Raw genomic sequence first — 22,036 nt, 5'->3', positions numbered from 1 at the left:
TGTTTAGTTCTGTTAAAGATAAAACTAAAATTAAGTAGTCAGATCTATTGTAATCTGGGAATTGCAATGTTAAAAAACCGGTCAATAGCGTGTCGGACACGCCCAAAATAGCGTTCCGTAGCCATTAAGAAAAAATCGAAAAATCGTCTGACAAACCCCTAATGGTTTTTTAAAGACCTATCCAACGATACCCCACACTATAGGGTTAGATGAGAAAAAAAATCACCCCACTTTACGTCTATGGGAGGTACCCTAAAAAAATTTTTTTTTATTGTACCAATTTGTCGGCATAGTTTACATATATATCCATCTTGCTCAGCAGTGCTTGCATTGTTGTGTTTCGGCGTGGAGAGTAAGATAGTCGGTGAAATTACTGGCACGTGAGGTATCCCATCTTATAGGCCTCTAGGTTGGCAACGCGTCTGCAATACCCCTGGTGTTGCAGATGTTTATGGGCGGTGGTGATCTCTTACCATCAGGAGACCCACTTGCTCGTTTGCCATCCAATCGTATAAAAAAAAATATATCCGTGCAAAATTACAGCTTTCTAGCATTGATAGTCCCTGAGCAAAGCCGCGGTCGGACGGACAGACAGACATGGCGAAACTATAAGGGTTCCGTTTTTGCCGTTTTGGCTCCGGAACCCTAAAATTCAGAGTTAGTATACCTACGATATTTTACCAGACATGACATTCTAAAAATTCAAGTTTCGTTTTTGTAACAATATCATCAACCATGTCAGCAAAAATGTGCCGACGAAAATCATATAGGTAGTTCGTATACGAATAATGACCCAGCTGGTTGTTTTAAATTAAAACTACTTACCTAGCCATAAACTGGTTTTCACAACTTGCTTGTAAGCCTCTTGTTTCTACAGATAAATACGCGTTAAAATGTTAATAGTAGAAACTGAAAACGTTTTGTGTCACGTTTGACGACCTCGTAGGCGTATACTGGCGCTGCACCTGCCCGAGCCTCGTGCTAATAATGAGTGCCGTGTGGGCAAACTGAGGTACGGACAGCTTGCTGACTGCATTAGTTAAATCTTCTGAGAGGTTTGTGTTAAGATTTAGTTCAATATGTCTTAAACAGTTTTTATTCACTGCATATCTGAATCTTAAAATATTGATTCTCCGTTTAAATATCTGCAAAGTCTGTAATGTAAAATAAGATTTTGTCTTTACTTTGTACGAGTACTCGTAAGTAGATTACAGAAAAACGGTATATTTGTCGGCGGCCGATCGTTTAATCCGCCAGATCACGAAATTCCAAGGCATATCGTGAAATGGCGCCATTTCATGAATTGGCTAAGGGATATCCGCCATATCGTTCAAAACTTACCGTTTAACGATATGGCGCCTTTTCACGATATGCCTAGAAATGTCGTGATCTGGCGGATTTTACGATCGGCCGCAGAAATATATCAATCACGGTCAGTTTCAAATAAAAAAAAAAAGTTTTTTACTTTATATCATCTGACTATCATATGACTTATGCGTAAATGCAACTGCACTTAGACGAAGTGCTATGCAAGTACAGCTAAGGCCCTATTTAAAGAACACATTTTGACCACGGATTATCAAATGCCATAATAGGGCGTCAGAACCATCAGGATTTTTCTGTTGCCAAATAATCTTGATCCATGAAATAACTTGCACTAAAAAAGTACCTAAAGTTTGGTGGATCATTATTTAGATTCTTCGTTAACTTGATAGCAGTGGGCATAAATGGAATAGGTAGGACTTTGTAATTTAAATGAAAAAAGTGCCAACAGGTAGTGCTTTCTCTCTTCTTTTTCTCTTCTTTCCCATACTCGTAGTTGTCGTTGCAACCTTTCAACGTGATGGTATAATAAGGGTGATAATGATGAGAGGTTGAGTGGAATTGATAATGCAATGATATTGTTATTTTTCTTTTATTTTTCATTAAATACGAAAACCTAACTTAAAATTACAATAAAAATGACTTATATTTAAGTGATGTTATAGGTAATTAAACTATCTATGTAGTCAATATACCTACATCAATAACAACTGCTGAATTTACTGAATAGACACATATACAGAGTCTACTTTATACAAATACTAGAACCGTTTCACAGCAATAGTGACTAGTTTTAAAATTTGTTGAGTTGCCGACCTTCTGAATATTTAAATCACTTCAGCCCAGTAATACGTGGTGATCCTGGTAAGGTACATTATAATAAAGTGGTATATTTATAGTCTACAGGTTGTCTTAGTAATTCAAATCGTGAAAGGCACTATGCTTGAATAATAGGAAATTTACAAATGTTTTAAATACATCATGTTAATTTGACATGTTATCTTAAACGTATACGTGTTTAATAAGTTGTTACAAATGCAGTGATTCAAACAAGTTTAGTGAGAAGTCTCTATCCTAAAGTTAAACTCACATTGGTGTTCTAAAGTGCATATCTGTTTTTGTGATGAATACCAGATCAAATGTAACATATATAGTTTTCAACTATATAATTTAATTAAACAGGCCCACAGAATTCAAATCAGTATGGCACAGTCTTATTGTTTCTTATCTAACGTGAAAGGTGTCACAGCACAAGTACTTATAGCGCGCGGGACCCTGCAGCACGAGGCTCCCAACTCCGCCTCAATCTTGGTCCTTGATGAAGACAATAAAGTCGGCGAACCCGCTCAGGTTTCAGTATTTATCTACTGATATGGTGAGAACTAGTCCCTCTAGCGGTTTTTAGACTACCTAAATCTTAACCAGTCTTGATCTCCAACGGTGTTCACTCCATCATAAGGTTCACAGTCATCTAGCTTTACATCTAATAGTTTATCGATGGAGACCCGATGAAGGGCAGTAAACAGCACGCCGTGGTACTCTCTGCGTTGGCAGACCAGACAGACCACGCACATAGGTGTAGGTGACGGGAGGTCGGAGGATCCGCTTCGGTTGAGTCTGTTTCTTAGGTGGGCGCTGTCGTTCGGTTGGTGAGCATGATTGTGATCGTGATGTCAAGTTTAGGCTTTGGAAGACACGGCGGAGCGAGACTGTTGAGCGGTGGCGGCGATGGTGGTCGCAACCGTCGCTTCCCGACTCGCTGGTTGAGCATGAGGACTGCTCGTCTGTAGTGCGGCTGGGATCGCAGGCGACGCTGTCGCTGCTGCTGGAGGACGCAAGCGAGTCGGAGTCGGCCGCGCGCCGCGTCAGCCGCCGGCTCAGCGCCCGCAGCAGCCGCCCGCCGCGGGGCGCCGCAATAGGTTCCGTCATCTCCTCCATCGGCGGGCACACCACAATTTTTGGAGTCACTGATTCCCGCCGCGAGTTCTTCACCGGCAGTTCGCCGACAAATTTCTCACTCTTCACCAAATTAAATTCTAGTATATTTTTCATAAGTTCGGCTATTCACTTTGCAACGTTAAAACAATTTTAGAGAGATGCGACGAATGTTGTTGGTGTTCGAAAGTTTTCCGATGTCAGGATAGTTCCGCAAGAGCACAGATCGTTTTACGGAGGTGTGTTGGGAACTGTTTGAAGCAGGGCGGGCGCGTGGCTTATAAGCGTTTTCCTGGTCATGCGCAGTTGGCGGCTCAACGCGGCATGCAACAGCACACGTCCGCCGTAAGCCTACTATGATGTTGTCTCTAGTCGGGGGACAGATGTTATGATTATAATGAGTGTTGTTTGTGGTGGAAGCATTTTTATATGCTTTCTTTTTGTGAAATAGAATGAGAATTTCACCCTTTTTATAGGTTCAAAACTTTCACTGTTAAACAAATATAACTTTCTTAGTGTTTTACTAAATTAAGTTTGTAGGGAAGTTTTTGTTTGCCATGATGTTCAAAAATGTAATTTGTATAAATTATGTAGGTAAGAAGTAAGAAGAAGAAGTATACATCATCTACTTATACCTAATGATATCTATCTATGATAAGATTGGTAACTCAGATCACTAACTAGGTAGTGAGTTCAGGAAGTGAATGTAAATTTCGTCAATATAGAAAGAAAGTAAACATTTATTCGTGATATCATGTGTTACAACTAAAATTTAAGAAAAAAACCGAAACTGATTATGACGAAATGGTTCACGGCGCTGGTTTTCATTGGGACCATTAAATTGTGTTCTTGAAACTTAATACAAACACTTCACATTAGAAGTAGTTATTTAATTGTGATGACGATGGCTTTGTTTAGTGACTAACTTATCGGTTAAAAAGAGTTTGAATACCCTGAAATCCCAAAAAACATTACTTATTTCCAGCATTACAGTTGATACCAATGCGCTGTAAATTCAAAACATGAAAAAATCACATACAGTAAAAATACCAATCACAATACGACTAACATATAAAAGTTATTTAGGGATTTTAATCCGCAAGGATTTCTATTCTAAAGTGACGGAACATCATACCTCCCGGCCAGAAGTCGGAGTGCAGGAACATCTGCTGGTGCTTAGCCCGGCATTTGGAGTCTACAAGGGCAAAAATTATTAAGTATCCCTGTTAGATTCGAGCGACTGGATAAACAACTCTGATCTTAACCGACCCCGAGCTGCCTAGTTTATGTGCTCGATATGTCATCAGTGACACCCTTACCGTATTAATTAAAGCATGACACTTATTTGCTACTAGCTGTTTCCGGCGACTCCGTCCGTGTAGAATTCATTTATCACTATCCCGTGGGAACTGCGTTCACTACCAACGAAATTGACAACAACTTTGAGATACTCGTAACAGTATCTTTGAGATTAATATCTCAAACTTTTTTGAATATTTTTTGAATAATAAGGGAGAGTTATCTAGTCCGTACAAATATTGGAATTGCCTAAAAGAAATACCTACCACAGATCTTTTTTATTATTTTTTGTACATGAATTACCTTAGCAAATTTCAATATTTTTTCATATACCTACTTAAATCAAAATTAAAAAATATATTCCATGCTTATTTCATAAATCGATCATTGCTCATACTTATACTCATACTCCTTTATTGGTAATATCATTATTACATGTCATTTTATTATGCGTATATTGAGCATCAACCTAGCACCAACAATATTGTTTTCACTTAAGATGCTCTTGATGCTCTTAAATGTTACTTTAGTCTCTGCATATCGGGACTAAAGCTCCTCATTAATCTCTAGGGATTCAGGTTTTTTTTTAATTTGCTTTGGAAACCCCTAAACAGCCAAGCACGGTGTTTGTGAATGGAGGATTATCGCCATTTTCAGTGATTGTGTATAGATAATTTTTAGGGCGTGGAGATAACCTCAAAATGACAACTGAGCAAAAATACTTAAAAACACGATATAATTTCGTGAAACACAATTAATGATTACGAATATGAATTTAATTATATTAAAGATTAATTCATTTTATTATGCATAGCCCAGTTTTAAAATAGTTTTTAGTTTTGAATCTGTTGGCTAAATATGCAAGATTAAAAGCGACGCTTTACAAAAAATGTAAAGAAAAAAAAACAAGGAACAATTTTTCTGCTATTTGAGTTTTGAACAAACCATTACTTAGTCGTATTGAGCATACGTTTTTAAAAATTAATATTTTTATTTTGAACAGAACAGTGAAAACAGTTTCAAAGTGAAAAGTCTAAACAATCATAATGACACTCGAACTATAGCCGTATATCTCGTGTCATCATGGCTTGTTTTAGTCCCTTGTTGAAAAATCTACTATTTTTGTCACAACGCCTCTTCTTTTTCTTAATATCTTATATTTTTGTATTGCTTTAAACTACTTATATCGCTGTTTATTTTAACAAAATATAACGCCTGCCGGTTTATTGAAGGCAAATCGGACGATCAATACCATTAAGCGCTTATTTAAAGAATGTAGCTGGCCTGGGAGCCTGGGACAAGGATCAACAATCTTTGTTTGCTGGCTTGAATGACCTAACAATGTCTTCTTGACCCTCCTCAACTGTAATTATTGATAAGAAATAATAAACACCTTATTTACACTAAGTATGCGGCCTAACACAGGCATCTATGTATGGATTACTTACAGGTATCTAATATTATTTTCAAAATATTTTTTAGTTCAAACTTGTTCTTCTGCATTTTGTTTGCTCATGTTTAATTCGGTAGTTGCGGACATCTGAGGGTTGGAGACCTGGTGACCTGACTCACAGGGCATTCCTAGTTCGGGCACCAGTCTCCCCCACCCAAGACTGTCAATACACCTAAATTGTATTGTAGTATTTGACTTTATTTCATTGTACTTGGTGATGGAGAAAACAAATAAACTTCTTATTCTTATTTAAATTCTATTCTATTGTATCAATGACAAGAAAGGTGATTGACTGACAGGGTTTTGTATTAAGTAAATAAAATATTTAGTAATGGATAGACTGTTTACCTACTTGTTGACCATAGCGTGATTTGCTAGGGTTGCTTATGGTAGTAAAATCTACTAACACGTAAGATAATAGTTAGTTATGGCTACATAGGAGGCAAATTTTGACAATGTCTTGTGGATTTTGCCGTAACAATAGAGTGACTGCAGAGTTTCATCTATTGGGCATTTCATCTATTTGGGCATCGTATAAATATACGAGTAGGTACGTAAGGAATATGTCCCATTTTTCAATATGCAAATGCCCAATAGAATAGATGAAACTGCAGTTAATCTATTGTTAATGTCATAAAATTAAAGATGGCAATTGCTGGGACAGTGACCCGAAAAGCTCTAGGGCGATTGTCCTGCAAACTTTACGGATATGGGAGATCCCAACTCCGACTACTAGTCAGGTTTCTAACAACATGCCTTGCTCAACAAACACTTATGTAATCTAGGTGATAAGTACAAACAGCCCCCTGTGCAGACCATGAAGGCAGAAGATACGGCCGAGCACATTCTGCTGGAATGCACTAGCGTGGTGAGCTAAGAGGCACTACACCTCGGATCACCACCAAGATCTGACTGTCTTGGCGCCGCGTCGGCAGTTATAGCATTATTTCACAATCGTACTCGATTGCTCAACCACGAACGTAACAAGTGCTAGCTCTAAAAGTGAAAAGGGCTAATTCTTAAGCAACGTCACCCGACAGTACTTAAATTAGCGTTGACGTGCCAAATTTAGCTTTATGAAAACTTACAGTACTGTAAACTGTGTAAAAACGTGTCCTGTACCTACTGAATGGCGTATTAGGATTGAAGAATATACCTCCAATTTTTAGCTAATTTAGATCAACTTATAATAGGTAGTTAGGTACCTACATACATATTTTTAAATTATAGTACATTACTGTAGAGACCGGGAAGTAGGGGGTTGCCGGCCAAGCAGATATAGACGATGATGATGATAGGGATGCGAGGCCGGCAATCCCAGGTTCCGGCCGAGGCGTGTATAGTGCTTTTCTCAAACATTCCATGAAATAAAATAAATAAAAATCAAGAAATGAAGCTGGCGGGACGCTAGTCTGGTCGCCCTGTTGTGTACGCGCGTGTCGCGCTGACTGCTGGCGGTGTTGCTGTGCGTGCTGTGGTGGTGCTGTGCGTAGGCCGCGTGCCTGTCGCAGAGCGCGCGTTTAAACAAAAGACGGTCGCATTGCCGGCCAGCGGCCCGCAAAGTTGTATGAAATCTATTTGAAGGCCGTTAGAGTGACCGCGCGCACGCAGCTGAGCCGCAGCGCCTGCAGCGCGATACTTCTCGACCTATTATTTGTAACACAACGTCAATATTTCATGACATGTTTGAGAACAGGAATATTATTAGTCGTACATGCACCTTATTGCCATTTTTAAAGAATTAAATACTTAATGCTTGTAGTTTCTGACAGCATCCTCGGAATCATGCCTAAGGGAATTTATTTTTATACAGACCTCCTAATTAATTTTAAACTAGATAAAGAGCTATGTTGTACACATAAACAATATACTTAACACAGATTGCCAAGACACGAGCGAAGCTACGATAAAAAGCTGCGCCAATCTAACCGAAAACTTAGTTTATCAGTAGAATATTGAGTGCAACTTGTGTTTACCTACATTCACGAAATGTACCTATGCCGGTTAGGATCGCTGTGAAAGTAACATTGTTTGTATGACTAGCTCTTACTATGATATTTATTCAGAAACAACTTGAGTTGCTTCTAAATAAACTAGGTCAAACATTAAACAACGCCACTTTTAATTAATAATCACATCACGATCTATACACGCCCCACTGCTGGCCACAGGACTCCTCTCAGAATGTTTGGGCCAGGGTTCCACGCCGGCCCAGTTTGGATTGGGAACTTAACACACAGCATCGAATTGCTTCGTAGGTTTCGAAAAAATCAGAGGTGTGGCCCAGATTTGAACCCATCGTCTGCTTGAGAGACTATACTTAGTTAAAACCATTAGGGTACCACACATCTAATAACCAGTTAGTATTTATTTAAAACAATACTTAAGTAAGCAATACGAATACATACTATATTCTTGATACGCACCTACCCTACCAGGGAAAGATAAAACATGGTGTTTTTTGTAACTCTTTTATTGTTTTATGGTGCCAAAATGTGTATATGGAGAAAACTCATAGAAGCCAGTAGGTAACCCTTAAAAAGGTAGAGGTGGTTTACTGCCCGCATACATTGCTTTGGAAATTTAACCCGTATATAGGCTGGATGGATGGATGGATGTCTTTATAATACGTCACAATATCCATTACAATAATTGTTGAAAATACGATTAGGTTTAAAAATATATTTTATGGTAGGTATGTATTCGATAGCTGCTTTTGATTATGTGGTAGTATGCTCCAGTAAATGAAACCTTATTAAGGGTTAAGTCAAGCAACAAAGAAAACAAAATTATTATTTTAAAATATATTTAAATGGAAAGATAGAAAATTGCGATATGGATTCCGAGATAGACATTGAAAAATTCACGTTTATAAAAGATTTAGAAAGTCGTCATCATTTAAAGCCAGCGTTTGTCGGCATTCAGGTGATCGTTCAGGCGTTTCTAGCTAAGGCTGTCGCGCGCTTCAACAACCGTCCGGGTGTTGTGTTAAAAAAATGAGAAATCTCATGTCTGTATCACTGAATTTGTCAATTTAGTAACACTAAGAATACACGGTTACTGAAGTTTCCGAAAGCTGAAATGTGTGTTTTACAAATTCTATGATGGACAATACGAGTACCTAGATGACTTGCATCATCTTTTCATAAAACTTATTGCCGTTGACTTATTGAATAGTTTACTACTTCGCTCACTTGATCTCATAGGAAAGGAAATTAAAAACGCCAAAACATCGCCCTAGGATAGCAATAGGTTGTTCGTGACTTAGCGAGTGTACACGACTCCTCCTACACCGGTATAGGCGATGGGTGCGACAGGCGCAGCGGCATACTCGTAAGAATACGGGGAGACGTAAGATGGCACGGCGGCACCGGGATACACGTAGTCAAGTCCTGAGGAGTACACCACTTGAGGTTTTGGGTGTGGTGCGGCGAAGGCCACCGCCAGAAGAGCGAAAAGGGCGAACTGTAAAAAAAATATATAAGTATAAGTGTCAAAAAGCAATAAATTTATTGGGTATTTTATTACCCGACTGCGAAGAAGGAGGGTTATGTGTTTGCCTCGTATGTATGTAAGTAAGTGTGTATGTATGTCTATTCCTATGTCCTCTCGTAACTACTCAACGGCTGAACCGATTATGATAAATGATAGGTCATTGGGTTCTTCTTGACGACGCGAGTAACACTGGGTTCATGTACCTTGAAAGATCAAAATGGCGGATTTTTGTTGCAATATTTTTTTTTCTTTCTTTCTTTCGAAAATGGTAGAGTTTATGATGACGATTTAGTAGGCTAACCAGCTAAAAATATCGCTTTTTATTAATTTTTTTTTTGCAGTCCAGTCATTTATATTTATAAGTGCTCCATTTTGCTTGTCTTTTGTAGCAGAACATGTAGTGAATTCATGTACATTTTTTTTACTTTTACAAGGAGTTACATTTTTTTTACTAAATGATTGCCAGTATCTGTCATCAAATGATGAGGATCATTTGATGACAGTTAGTGGCAACTGGTTCCCAATCCTATGCCCTTTCATTTTGACAGGAAGCTTGTGCTTAGCAGTGAGACAAATATAGGGCGAGATGAATGGCAACTGCAAAAATAATACTTATCCGATCAAAGGACTTGTTCGGACGGTAACTGGTAATCCGGAAATTCATTAATTAAAACAATTCTATTCCCTGAATGAAGGTACAATTCTCATTGGTCGTTAAGAAAAACATTACCTAACGCGTGGCGTATTGATTAGATTTCTAAATAATATCCTGAATGCTGTTGTCTCTAGAGAACCTAGACATTTGCAGGGTATTGAGGGCGTGGGTTGACTAAATGTGACGTGAAAAAATAGGACACACACAATCTACTTTTCATACTCGTATTTTTAAGGGGCTTATTTTTATGTTACTTACAATCTTAGCGAACATATTGTTGGATGCAATGCAGTGTACTACCGAATCATACCTTGCCCAATAAAGTCGAGCTTAAATAGCCGAATCTTAGCCTTGATCTTTACCGTACATGATTTATTTTGGCGGACAGATGACAAAGTGACAAAGCAAGAGCACATGACAAGTTCAGTGATCTTGACAACAATAGAAGCTCGGTAGTATTATATCCTGACTCTCCTAAAATGTGTAACGGCTCGTTTTTGAGAGTGACGAAATCAAACGGATGAGTTTAAAGCGCAAAACATTAGGAGCGCTGAATAAGGTTCGCTCTAAGCGATGGCTGATTAAAGTAGCTTTATATTATTAATGATACTGTTTTTTTCTTTTCCTATTCCAAACACAGTGACGCTTTGTTGAAATATGCAAGTACAGATAACTTTATTCGGTCAAAGCATAATTTGCTAGTTCGTCTGAGAATTGACAAAGGAAACCTAATTGTTGATGCTGGACTTGTCTTCATTGCGTTTGTATGAGTTCATTATAATTTACATATGATCCCGACGGACGCGTTACACGTATTTCTGTTATTGTTCCAACAGTTCCAAGGACGAAAATTGCCTATATATATGTAGACGGAATAATAAAAATAAACAGTCTGAATTCAAAGGCAAAGAAGTGTGTAATCCGGAAAGCCCATACTTTAATAAAATAAAATCAAGCACCATACCTAGTTAATAGAAATGTTTGCGAAGTTGGTGAGTGATCAACATGTTCTATTATTGTTCTGTGATTTTAGCGTAAGTCTGTTTATGCTAATTTAACGGTACTGCGAGTCCTGTAAATATACTTTCTCCTAAATATCTCTACTAACTATAAGGTTTAGAGATAGAGGTCGCTGCCGGAAGCAAACAGTAGGTAATTATCGAAACAAAAAAATCTGAAGTACTCAGTATAAAAAGCGTAGGTTTGCAAAGCACATTGGAAACGCAACCATCGTCCTTTAGGCTATATCTTGGAACAGGATGTGTTTTTTTTGTTTGATGGAATCAAATTCAGGTGACACAAAAAAATTGAATCAGTGTTAATATCATTACTTACGATTAAGCGATCGATATTATTTACGATTGTTTAGGGCGTTAGCTATACAGTCAGCATGCGATCAATAAAATAAGTTTCCTTGCAGTATTTTCATCCAGATATGAGCCACATTTGGTTTTTTTACTGATCTGACCACGGAGCTTACTATATTTCTTTAGTTGTATTGAATAGTAGATTGTTCAACAAGGGACTAAAACAAGCAATAATGACACGAGATGTTTAGCCACCGAGCAGAGGGTGGCTATAGTTCGAGTGGCATTATGGTTGTTTACGAGTAGTCTCGCGTTAAACACTCTACTTTTCACTTTGAATGCGAGGAAAAAAAACAATGTTCTATTCAAAATTACCATATTACTCATATTACTTTTTAAAAACGTACGCTCCACTAATGGACAGGCCATCTGTTCAAAATTCAAAAAGATAAAAAATGGTTGAGCGGTTTTTTATTTTCTTGTAATGTTTATAAAGTGACCTTTTAAATGCTTGCATATTTAGCCAACAGTTTAAAAATTGAAAACTATTTTAAAATTAATTGGACTATGTATAATAAAATGAATTAATCCTTAATATAATGAAATAAAATAATATTCGTAATCATTAATTGTATTTCACGAAACTAAATCGTGTTTTTTTTAAATATATATATTAGTCCCGATATGCAAAGGCTAAACTAACATTTTAAGAGCATGAGAAGTGAAAAGATTCTTTTTGTTTTTATTAGCAGTAGCTACGTCTGTTAAACGAAATTATTTTTTAATATGTTATCCTAAAGCTTTGATTGAAAAAATACGTTCAGCGAAAATAAAACCTCTTTAGATAGACTTTGCTAAGTGAAGAAGATAGGTACGAGTAATATGAAATTTCTAACTCCCGTTAATAGTAAATCAAACTCAAACTCACAACATTTATTGACATAAAAAACCGCTAAATCGCTCGTAGGATAATCATCATCATATTAGCCGTAGCACGTCCACCGTTGGACATAGGCGTCCCCATAGACATTCAGTTGCTTCTGTTGTACAACCTAAGTTTTAAAAAACCTCTAGTTTTCATTTTATGGAAATCTGTTATGTATTTTTTTTTCAGATAATCCTGTTCACCATCCTGGCTTTTGCCATGGCTAAGCCGCAATACTACCCTGGCTATGGGTACAGTAGCTACTCCAATAGCTACCCCGGCTACTATGGCTACTCTGGTTACTCCAATCCCCTGTCCTACAGTGGCTATGGCGGCTACGGTTCTTACTCTGGATACCCATACAGTAATGGCTATGGCTATTATTAACTTAAAACCCTTCCAACATTGTTATGTACTGTTCCACTACTTACGAGTAGATATGCTAATATTAATAAATATTATTTCTGTAACAACAAATGTTGATTATTTATTTGTTAAATCCCTATCTCTTAGAAATGTATTGCTGATTTCGCCCTAAGTGTTTTAAAGCAGGAGGACCTTACTTCATAAAGTTTTCTAAAAGTTAGTTTCGCCGAACCGAGGGGATAAATCGATTTAGGCTTATAAATAAATGAGTCTAAATGCAGCATGTTTAAGCGAATTGGCCATGAACATTAAAAATCTGCTCCAATTACTACGGTTTGCGTTTATTTTTGCTATTAAAACAATAAAAACACGGACCAATTTAGTTTGAGATACTGCAGAAATAATGGAGCAAGGAAAAAAATGTGTCCGTTTACAGTAATTGTAGCATTTATTTATAAGTACTAGCAGTGATCGCGACTTCGTCCGCATAGACTTAGATTTGTGTCAGCCTGTTATACCTAAAACGTAACGTACCTTGTTTGTCTGTACGTTTATCGCTACATTTTAGACGATACCCTTTTAATGCCTCGCGGAATTTATTAAATAACTATTCGTTTTGTCCAAAAACAACCAAGTTATTTTTTTTTATCAGTAAATCGATACTAAATATATAACACCTTAAAAAGAAACCTGCCATCAAAATTTAATTACTACGCGTCTCCGAATAATTTATATTTAAGTACCTACTTCGTCACATATTCAACTCGGACATTTTTACTATTTTTTTTTCATAAATTTGATTATCATAAATCATAGGCTATCATAATTTTCAACCATTAATCTCAGAACCTACTCGATATAATTTACAAGATCGTTAAACTAAAGGATGGGAGCAGAATCACGGATGTTGATTGTTCGGACAGATAGATCAGTAAGTTTGTCCATTGAATACTTGATTAGTTTGAAGATCAAGGACACTTTTTATCTAGATACGACAAGTACCTGTGTTGGGGCGTGGTAGATCTTGTCCTATATAAGCTGGTGTTGGTGTTTGACAATTATCACTTGTTACCAGTACAAGCTCGACATCAACAATGTTCTTCAGAATCGTAAGTTCATAATTTAATTCTAATAATTATTTATATTTATATTTTTTTCATTAAAGCATCCTGAAAATTGACACGTTAAATATTTTCACTGTTTGCATAGTTTCTGAGGCTATCATCAATATACATAATTAGAATTTTTGATATAAGTGTAAGCGATATCTTTTAATTGAATTAGTCTTATTAAAACACGAAAGAATCAATACCACCAATATAAAATCATATAGCCCTTACTACAATTTTCAGTTTGTTACCTCTATAAAGACGTTCTAAGCGCCATTTACCCTTTTTTTAACTCAGATATTTTTATTTTTTAAAGTTCCTCTTCAAACAATTAGAAATTAACCACACTATAAAATTCCCGTGAAGGCCAGAAAATTATTATATACATATTATTATATACAATATTATATTCACAACACGTCACTCCCGTGTAAAAATAGCCAAGTGAAAAAGTGACGTTTAGGGGGGAGGTTCGGTTATTTGACCATTCCAGCTCATTGACCAACACTGACATTTAGCGAGGGAGCTTGGCCTAACGGGCCGGTATACTCGTATAATCAGGACGGTATGGGCTTTTAGCACGTCATTTATCACGGCACAGTGATTGCGTCACTTCAATATTGCGTCCAGCACCTAAGCGTCGCTTTATAAAAAAGGTCATTCACAATTTAATGCAAACTTAATTAGACTAATACGTAGTCACAGAATGCTTCAATGCACTCAAATCTCAACACTTTCTTAGGTACCTACTGTATGACATCATTGAACTTTTTCTTATTGTATATCGGTCGGTACATATAAGTACGATCCAATTATAGGTAGTGTCATTCAGGATGACGCGTGCCGTGGTTCATATTACACTGTCATTAATGTCTAATTTTGACGGAATCACGCGTCTTCGTGGATGGCACTAGGTATAGTCTGTTAAACCTCGCTCTGTTTTTGTTTACATCTATATCGTATAATAAATATTTGTATATAAGGATTTCGGCGTAACGAAAATACAACACTAAAAATAAAAATAGATCGATTTTGCTGTAAAAAGGACTGCTAAAAAGGATTTTTTGATTCAGTTATCTGTTTGCGAAATATTTAACTTTAAAGCGCAAATTTTCATTAAAATCGAGCGACCCCACCTTTAAAATCTAAACTGTTGGGTGGAAAAATTAAAAGAAATTCAGGATGGTAATGTATAGGCTAAGATTGCTTGAGAATTATTAGTAGTTTAAAAGTAAATATCAGCCTAAGGTATAAAATATACCTAAATTTGGAACATTCCGTACACAATACGAAATCCTTACAAAAATATTACTTGATTTTTTCGTAATGGCTACGGAACTCTATCTTGGGCATGTCCGACACGCTCTTGGCCGATTTTTTAATAACTCAAAACCCAGCTCTACATGTAGGATTAATGTCGACCAACCTAAGGGACGCAGTTATATATTAGAAATTAGAGTAAGTTGGAAATACATCGTGCTCTCTTTAACGTATAACCACGTCCCAGGTATGTAGGCCGACTCGAAAATAAAAAGAAGAACTGAGAACTTTAACCATTAGGTACTGAAATTTATTTGTATACGTAGTCAAATTGCTTGTTTTGTTTAGTACGATTAATGTCAAAAAAAAATTTTTTTTAAACGTTTGGGAAGGACATAAATATCGAAAGTTATCGAATTTTTGGTATTTACAATTAAACGTTTTCCCTACCCCATAATTCACTTACGTAGTATTCATGACACAGTTTTATCCCTGTTCTGATACGTTCACGTACCGAGTGCGATCGAAATTCGGGTATAACTTTCCTTATTAGAAGTAACTATTGGGACTTATGACAGTAAAAATGCACTTTTATGTAGGGTACTTGTTAATTTAAGTGATGTTATTGTGTTCACTGTTCAGGTTCAAAGCTCAAAATTTTTGAACTAATTTTATTTATTTAAGGAACAGTTACGACTTATATTTGTTATTATATACTTTGTTACTATATTACAGTTCGCCTTCCTCGCCCTCGCGGCCGTGGCTTTCGCCAGCCCCAAACCTGACCCGCAGGTGGTCTACTCCGCCCCTGCCGCCTACCCAGCTTTGGGATACTCTGCCTACTCTCCGGTCGCCTACTCCGCGCCTTATGCCGCTGCTCCTGCCTACCCTTATGCTTACTCTGGATACTACCTGCGTTAAGATAACACGTGATACACTTTTCTGACCATGGACCCCGACGTTGCCTAATGATTTTCTAATAAATTTTTTTTTTGCAATTTATGATTGTGTTTTTTTCCTCTGTTTACAAACAAAGCCTCAATGCCAAGTAGTGGTGCGTTATGAGTACATAAGTACTGCGTAAGGACTGCGCAATAGAGCTAAATTAATGGGCAGTTTAAAATAAAACAATCATAGCATAATAATGCCACGTAGGTACTAGTCAGTCAAAATTACGGTTTTTATGGTTAGGCGGTAGTTGTTTTCTTGAGGACATCCTGTTAGGTAAACGACTTGAAGTGAGAAAACATAGCTGTGTTTTCTTTGGATTAGCTAAAAGCTGCCCAGGTGATTGATTTTTATCGATAATAATAATTATTCCTACCACTCAAAAATCGTGACAATTGTGTTAAATTTGAAATATACTACTTTAAATTTAACACAATTTTCACCATTCTTTTCACGATTCAAAATTCTCAACTAGTTCGAAATTTATATAATGCTCCGTCGCTACTCGTACACAAAGATTTTTACCAATTTTGAATGGTATATTATTCGAGTGATAAGTATGATGTTTCCAGACGCCTTTGTACGCATTTTGTGTAACTAAAACATACAAAGCATGAACTAAACCTGCGTGTGTAGTAGTGGTAGTAGGTAGGTACCTAATTGTTTTTACACATGGACACATTAAGAGATACAGTAACACTTATGATAAAGGCGTTTGAATCATTTCTACGCATTAATACACACACATACGTAAAGAAACTAATGTCATCTTTTGTTATATCGACAGAAAAGAACAAAATTCTGTGTAATCCACTGATAATCCAAGACAAAATTTGAACTTTTTTCAGTGAAAGAAGTATACCTAATAGCTATTCTATTTCCTTCCTTGCTGTGTATTGTTTGCAGATTATGAGATCGAGTGATTGAAACATCACTAGATACGTATCTAGTAAGTATAAAAACACAGTCATACGCAATCAAATGTTAGTGGGATGATATTGTTACAATTAAGGAGTGCGCCCGCGCCTTTGTTTCGGTATTCAGACTAGCGACAAAAGCTTGTGCACGACAAATGCGAGTGGGCGATGGACATACAATATACCAGATGTATCCTTACTAGATATCACTATGCGGAAGGTAGGTAACTAGTCACGCGTTTACATTTTAATTGAAAATAAATTGTTTTAGATCAAGCACTAGTAGATGTATTTTATTAATCTCTTTATTATCCCACGTAGCTAATTACCTACCTGTACGCTTAATACACGTTTTATGTAGGGTGACATTTGAAGTGCCCCTGGCATTTGAGTTTTTTTTTTACTTTATTTAAATTCTAAGTAGAATTAGGTGCTATTCAGGCTTGTATAATTTTTATCTCATATCAATAATTAGTAATATGGCTCTCAAGACGCACACGAGCTACTTTTTCGAGAGAAATTGTTGTTAGTTAGGTATATTTAAAAACATGGAAACGCGATATAAATATAGTGGCTTTAACTTTATGTGGCTGACCTATATATTGGTACTTCTTATTTGGTCATCCATAAGGGAACTTTTTAGGTTAAAAGGTGATGCAAGCAAGCACGTTAATTGCCCAAAAATTTTCATCTGACTAAATTATGTGTCCGATATTGATAATTTACATTTACCGATATTCTTTCTTATATATTTTCTTTCTTTCTTATATTTTTTAATGGATCTTTCAGATATTTCTTTAATTCTGATTTGACTGTAGCTTTACAAGTAAAGTGTTTGGTTATGATTGTCATATTCCGAAACATCCTAACTAACATTATACACACATTGTTCACATCACATATTAATTGATTGTTACGCTTTCACGCTAAAAGTACTCAACCAATTTGTATGACGATAGTTTGAGGCCTTGAGAAGGCCAAATGGTAGTTTTTATGTTCGAAAATTTAATAGTTTCCGCGGGCTTGCGATAACGAATACCTCGCAAACGAAATGATTTGATATAAAAACAAACTTAAAGTAGCTCACAATACTGGTTCTTAACAATGTGTAGGTACGTCTTACTGAAATCGACGGGTATCAGTTAAAAAATCGATATAATCTGTGGAATGGTATAATAAAATATCAGATAGGCGGAACGGTAATTTATTGCAATAGTATTATTCCAACATGTCAAATCATTGCCGATTTAGTAAATGTAGTCAAGAAATCGTCGCATACCGTCGATTGTTTAGAAATACTTGGCGTAGGCGATGGGTGCGGCCGGATACAGGCCAGGGTAGGGTGCTGCAGGGTTGTAGATAACCGGGTTAGCCTGCACGTAAGGGGAGGGGTAGGCCAAGGGAGCGTTGTAGATTAGCGGGGGTGGCACTGGCGCGGGCGCAGGGACCGCAAAAGCCAAAGCCAGCATGGCGAAGAAGATCAGCTGGAAAATAAAAAAAACATGTTATAATCTAAAGCGGTATAAATTATCAAACATACATAATTATTTTTGACTAATAATATAATACGTAAAATACAATTAGAAAACTAAAACTAAATATAAGCTAAAATAAAATTACAAAGTAAAATATACATGTTTTTTGAATTAACTATGACATAAAATAGGTAGTGTGCCAATTAAATCTAGGTTTCAAGCCACCGTATCGTATCGTACTGTTTCGTATGGTAACTTTGTATGCAAAAAGTCCTGATATTTTCACTCGTCTCGGAATATCCCAAACGGCATATTTAAGACTTGGCTTATAAAATGATACTATTTATTTCAAAGATATTCCTGTCTGTAATTTATGTGCTTATCAATTTACGTTTGTGCTTGAAAAGTTATGGGCTATTTTTAGACATAATTAAATCACCCCATTAGTAGAATTTATTGTACAGTCATGTACGAAATCAGATATCTGTTTAAACGTCTAAAAATTATGTATGTAGATGTTTTTGAAGTGTTACACACGTGCGTACAAATTTTTGGAGTCGACTGTACAGGTAGGTAATGGATATAGATACAATTTGGACTGAGAATGACGAGAAACGATAGTGATAATGATAATGATATTAACATACTAGCTAATTTACTTAGCTACAGTAAACTCTTTGATATAACAATAAATCGCACGGGTTGCATTTAAACGAATTATTATCACACTTCTGCTTACCTACTAAAATAAATATTATACAAGAATCTAATGTGTGTTGGCAAAGTGCGAATGGTATTCACCTATTTATAAATACAAAAATAGAAGCATAAAATAAGAAGAAAGTCACCCAGTTAGTACAGGGCAGTTTATATTTAGAAGTTTAAAAATCCCTAACTTTACTTAAGGGGCCTAAAATTGCGCACGGAGTTTAGTTGTTTGCAACGTAGGCGGCGAAGTTCTAATAAAGAGTACGCTATAGCTATTACTTATACTGAATTATATCATTAAATTTTATATAGGTAGGTACCTACTCATACTAGTAAGTACATTGATAAGCAGAATCTTTGATGAAGTATTTATTTATTTTTAACAATAAAATTTAATTACATTATAATAAAGTTCATAATATGCACTTGAGAATGCTGGCGACGGTACGTACGAGTATGCTTTGAATCTTTTATATATTTTTTAATTGCTTTGTTTTGTTGGTGAATTAGTGGATTTTAATATTATTTTTGTTTTAAAGCGAAGTCTATCGGCCAAGTTTCTAGCGGCGCACTATTTTTGGCAATTATGGTCTTTGGTATTTAAAAAGAGACATGTTATAAAGAACCCTCTGCGGATTATTATTTTGTTATAATTTTATAAAATGGGAAAATATTACAAAAAATAATTATTTATTTGTGCAATATCTATAGGTAGGACTTATTATTTTATGCAGGTAGTTATTAGTGATGGATGTGGTATCTAAAATATACTGAGCGGCAAAAAATCTGGGCCTCAAATGTAAGCAGAAATAGGTAATTTTGTATGTAGAGTGGGCCAAATTTTGTGCCGCTGAGTATATATAAACTCTATCAATGATTGTCATTTAATTGTAAGAATCATCTATCTAAGAAATTCATTGAGTTTCACCAAATTTTACCCAATAATAGAGTTAAATTAAATGCTTACCAGCTTGGACATGTTGCAAGTAGTTCGGTTATTCAGGGATGAATGATACCCTTCGAAGGTCCGAGTGCCCTTATATACCCTCCTTGTCTAACTACGCAAGAATGCAAATTGTAGAAGCAACGACCTACGGACGAACTGGATCAGAGCCAGGCCAGACCGGGAATAAAAAACTGTATTTTATTATGTTCCTAAAGGTTACTAGAAGTAAAGAACGGGTTCGATCTTTGTTTTTGTACGGAGCGCGTGGGTTTAGTTGGTATAGGTAGTGCTACGACAGTTGAAGTGAATGATTACACACGCAGCTACAAAAAGAACTGATTACACAAAAGGAGAATGAATGCAATGAACGAGTAAATGTCAAAATCCTGCTGTCATTACACGACATGTTCTTGTGTTTGTGACCTCAACTCTGGTGGCACTACCTATACTTCGGAGATCTTACTAATATTATGTTAAAAATGCGAAAGCTAGTTAGTGTGTGTGTCTTTGTCACGTCACTTACTCGTAGCTCAAAAGATCTGGATGAATTTAACATCAAGCGGGCCGCATGCCTGTTTGCCACCGACGTGGTAAATAAAAAAAGCTGGAACTCAGGAATAACAAATTGGCTACTTTTTATCGACTGAATACTGTACCCACCTGAAATACAACAACATCTGTATTTATGTTCTGTGTGTTATTATTATCGGAATAAATATCGAGATATTACCGCGGGATCGGGAATTGCACATGTACTTAAGTTCTAAAATGTTAAAAGCTAAAAATTAAAATATATCCCCATACAAGTATTTATTTTTGCGGTACTACGTTACCACGGAAACCTTTTGTGTGCGAGTAGGCTACGGCTCGCTCTAGGCTGATATTTTTTATAATACTCAGTAAGTATTATTAGTATAATTTGACCATTACTTAAAAATGGTGCACCAAAAAATAATTTGAATTACTTACGTAGATTAAAAATTCTATTAACAGAAAATATAAATGGGGGCGGTTGAAATACTTCTCTTCTATAATTACAGTTGATTTAATTTAGTCAAGATAAACCACCGACCCATATCGCCTTAACTGTGTTTGGGAGTGCTTGTCTGTTTTCGGAGAGAGATTTCTCTCGCTTCATTAAGCAAACGATCTAAAAATAAAGTAATTAGCGACCATGAATACACTTCTCAACATTTATTTCGGGAATTTGAGGGCATTAACCCTTAGGTAAAATTTAGATTTTTTTTTATTCGACTGGATGGCAAACGAGCAAGTGGGTCTCCTGATAGTAAGAGATCACCACCGCCCATAAACATCTGCAACACCCGGGGTAGATGCGGCCAAACTGCTGCTTAAAAACGCTGACGGCACGGACACGCAGTGACGCACCGTATGCGCACCGTTTTTATCGCATGCTCTCCACACCGCTGCTTAAAATATGGAATCGCAGGGACGTGCCGTAAACGTCAGGTCTTTACCGAATAAAAGTCGTGACGTTTACGACACGGCACGTCACTGCGATTCCACGCAAAAAAAACGGTGCGCATACGATGCGTCACTGCGATTCCGTACCATCGCCGTTTTTAGGGTTCCGTAGCCAAAATGGCAAAAACTGAACCCTTATAGTTTCGCCATGTCAGTCTGTCTGTCCGTCCGCGGCTTTGCTCAGAGACTATCAATGCTAGAAAGCTGTACTTTTGTAATTTTGCACGAATATATATGTAAATTATGCCGACAAAATGGTATAATAAAAATTAAAAATAAATTTTTCTTAGAGTACCTACCTCCCATAGACGTAAAGTGGGGGTGATTTTATTTTCTCATCCAACCTTGTAGTGTGGGGTATCGTTGGATAGGTCTTCAAAACCATTAGGGGGTTGCTAAAACGATTTTTCGATTCAGTGATTTCTTTGCA

General features: G+C 36.6%; 3 protein-coding genes across 5 annotated transcripts; 1 reads left to right on the top strand and 2 right to left on the bottom strand.

Annotated features, from left to right (window-relative positions):
- Nucleotides 1-1,944: 1,944 nt before the first annotated feature.
- On the bottom strand, nt 1,945-3,492 carry LOC141430039 (uncharacterized). Its single transcript, XM_074090581.1, has one exon. The coding sequence runs from the start codon at nt 3,373-3,375 to the stop codon at nt 2,815-2,817; it is 561 nt and encodes a 186-aa protein (XP_073946682.1). The 5' UTR covers nt 3,376-3,492; the 3' UTR covers nt 1,945-2,814.
- A 7,545-nt stretch (nt 3,493-11,037) lies between these two features.
- Nucleotides 11,038-12,869, top strand: LOC141430038 (uncharacterized). Its single transcript, XM_074090580.1, has 2 exons — nt 11,038-11,152; nt 12,582-12,869. The coding sequence occupies exons 1-2, from the start codon at nt 11,138-11,140 to the stop codon at nt 12,777-12,779; spliced, it is 213 nt and encodes a 70-aa protein (XP_073946681.1). The 5' UTR covers nt 11,038-11,137; the 3' UTR covers nt 12,780-12,869.
- A 5,311-nt stretch (nt 12,870-18,180) lies between these two features.
- On the bottom strand, nt 18,181-20,961 carry LOC141430037 (uncharacterized). 3 transcript variants are annotated; one of them, XM_074090577.1, is made up of 4 exons: nt 20,852-20,960; nt 20,645-20,781; nt 20,143-20,277; nt 18,181-18,476 (listed from the first exon to the last, which is right to left on the bottom strand). In XM_074090577.1, exons 3-4 carry the CDS (start codon nt 20,152-20,154, stop codon nt 18,282-18,284), a joined length of 207 nt encoding a protein of 68 aa, XP_073946678.1. In that variant the 5' UTR covers nt 20,155-20,277; nt 20,645-20,781; nt 20,852-20,960; the 3' UTR covers nt 18,181-18,281. The 3 variants fall into 3 exon arrangements, with proteins under 3 accessions (XP_073946678.1, XP_073946679.1, XP_073946677.1); XM_074090578.1 differs by having other exon boundaries at nt 20,143-20,266; XM_074090576.1 differs by lacking the exon at nt 20,143-20,277 and having other exon boundaries at nt 20,852-20,961.
- Between the last annotated feature and the right edge of the window lie 1,075 nt (nt 20,962-22,036).

This window comes from Choristoneura fumiferana, chromosome 8 (genome assembly GCF_025370935.1).
Source record: "Choristoneura fumiferana chromosome 8, NRCan_CFum_1, whole genome shotgun sequence".
Lineage (NCBI taxonomy): Eukaryota > Metazoa > Arthropoda > Insecta > Lepidoptera > Tortricidae > Choristoneura > Choristoneura fumiferana.
Note: the sequence above shows the minus strand (reverse complement) of the source record. Positions and strands in the feature narration are given on the sequence as shown.

Excerpts from the sequence above, each read along its gene's own strand:
- LOC141430037 (XM_074090576.1), bottom strand. The coding sequence starts at position 20,873 with ATGTGCAATTCCCGATCCCGCG. Across the intron at positions 20,782-20,851 it reads GTGCAATTCCCGATCCCGCG|GTGGGTACAGTATTCAGTCG; the intron begins GTAATATCTCGA and ends GTTGTATTTCAG. Across the intron at positions 18,477-20,644 it reads CCAGATCTTTTGAGCTACGA|CTGATCTTCTTCGCCATGCT; the intron begins GTAAGTGACGTG and ends TTTATTTTCCAG.
- LOC141430039 (XM_074090581.1), bottom strand. The coding sequence starts at position 3,375 with ATGAAAAATATACTAGAATTTAATTTGGTGAAGAGTGAGAAATTTGTC.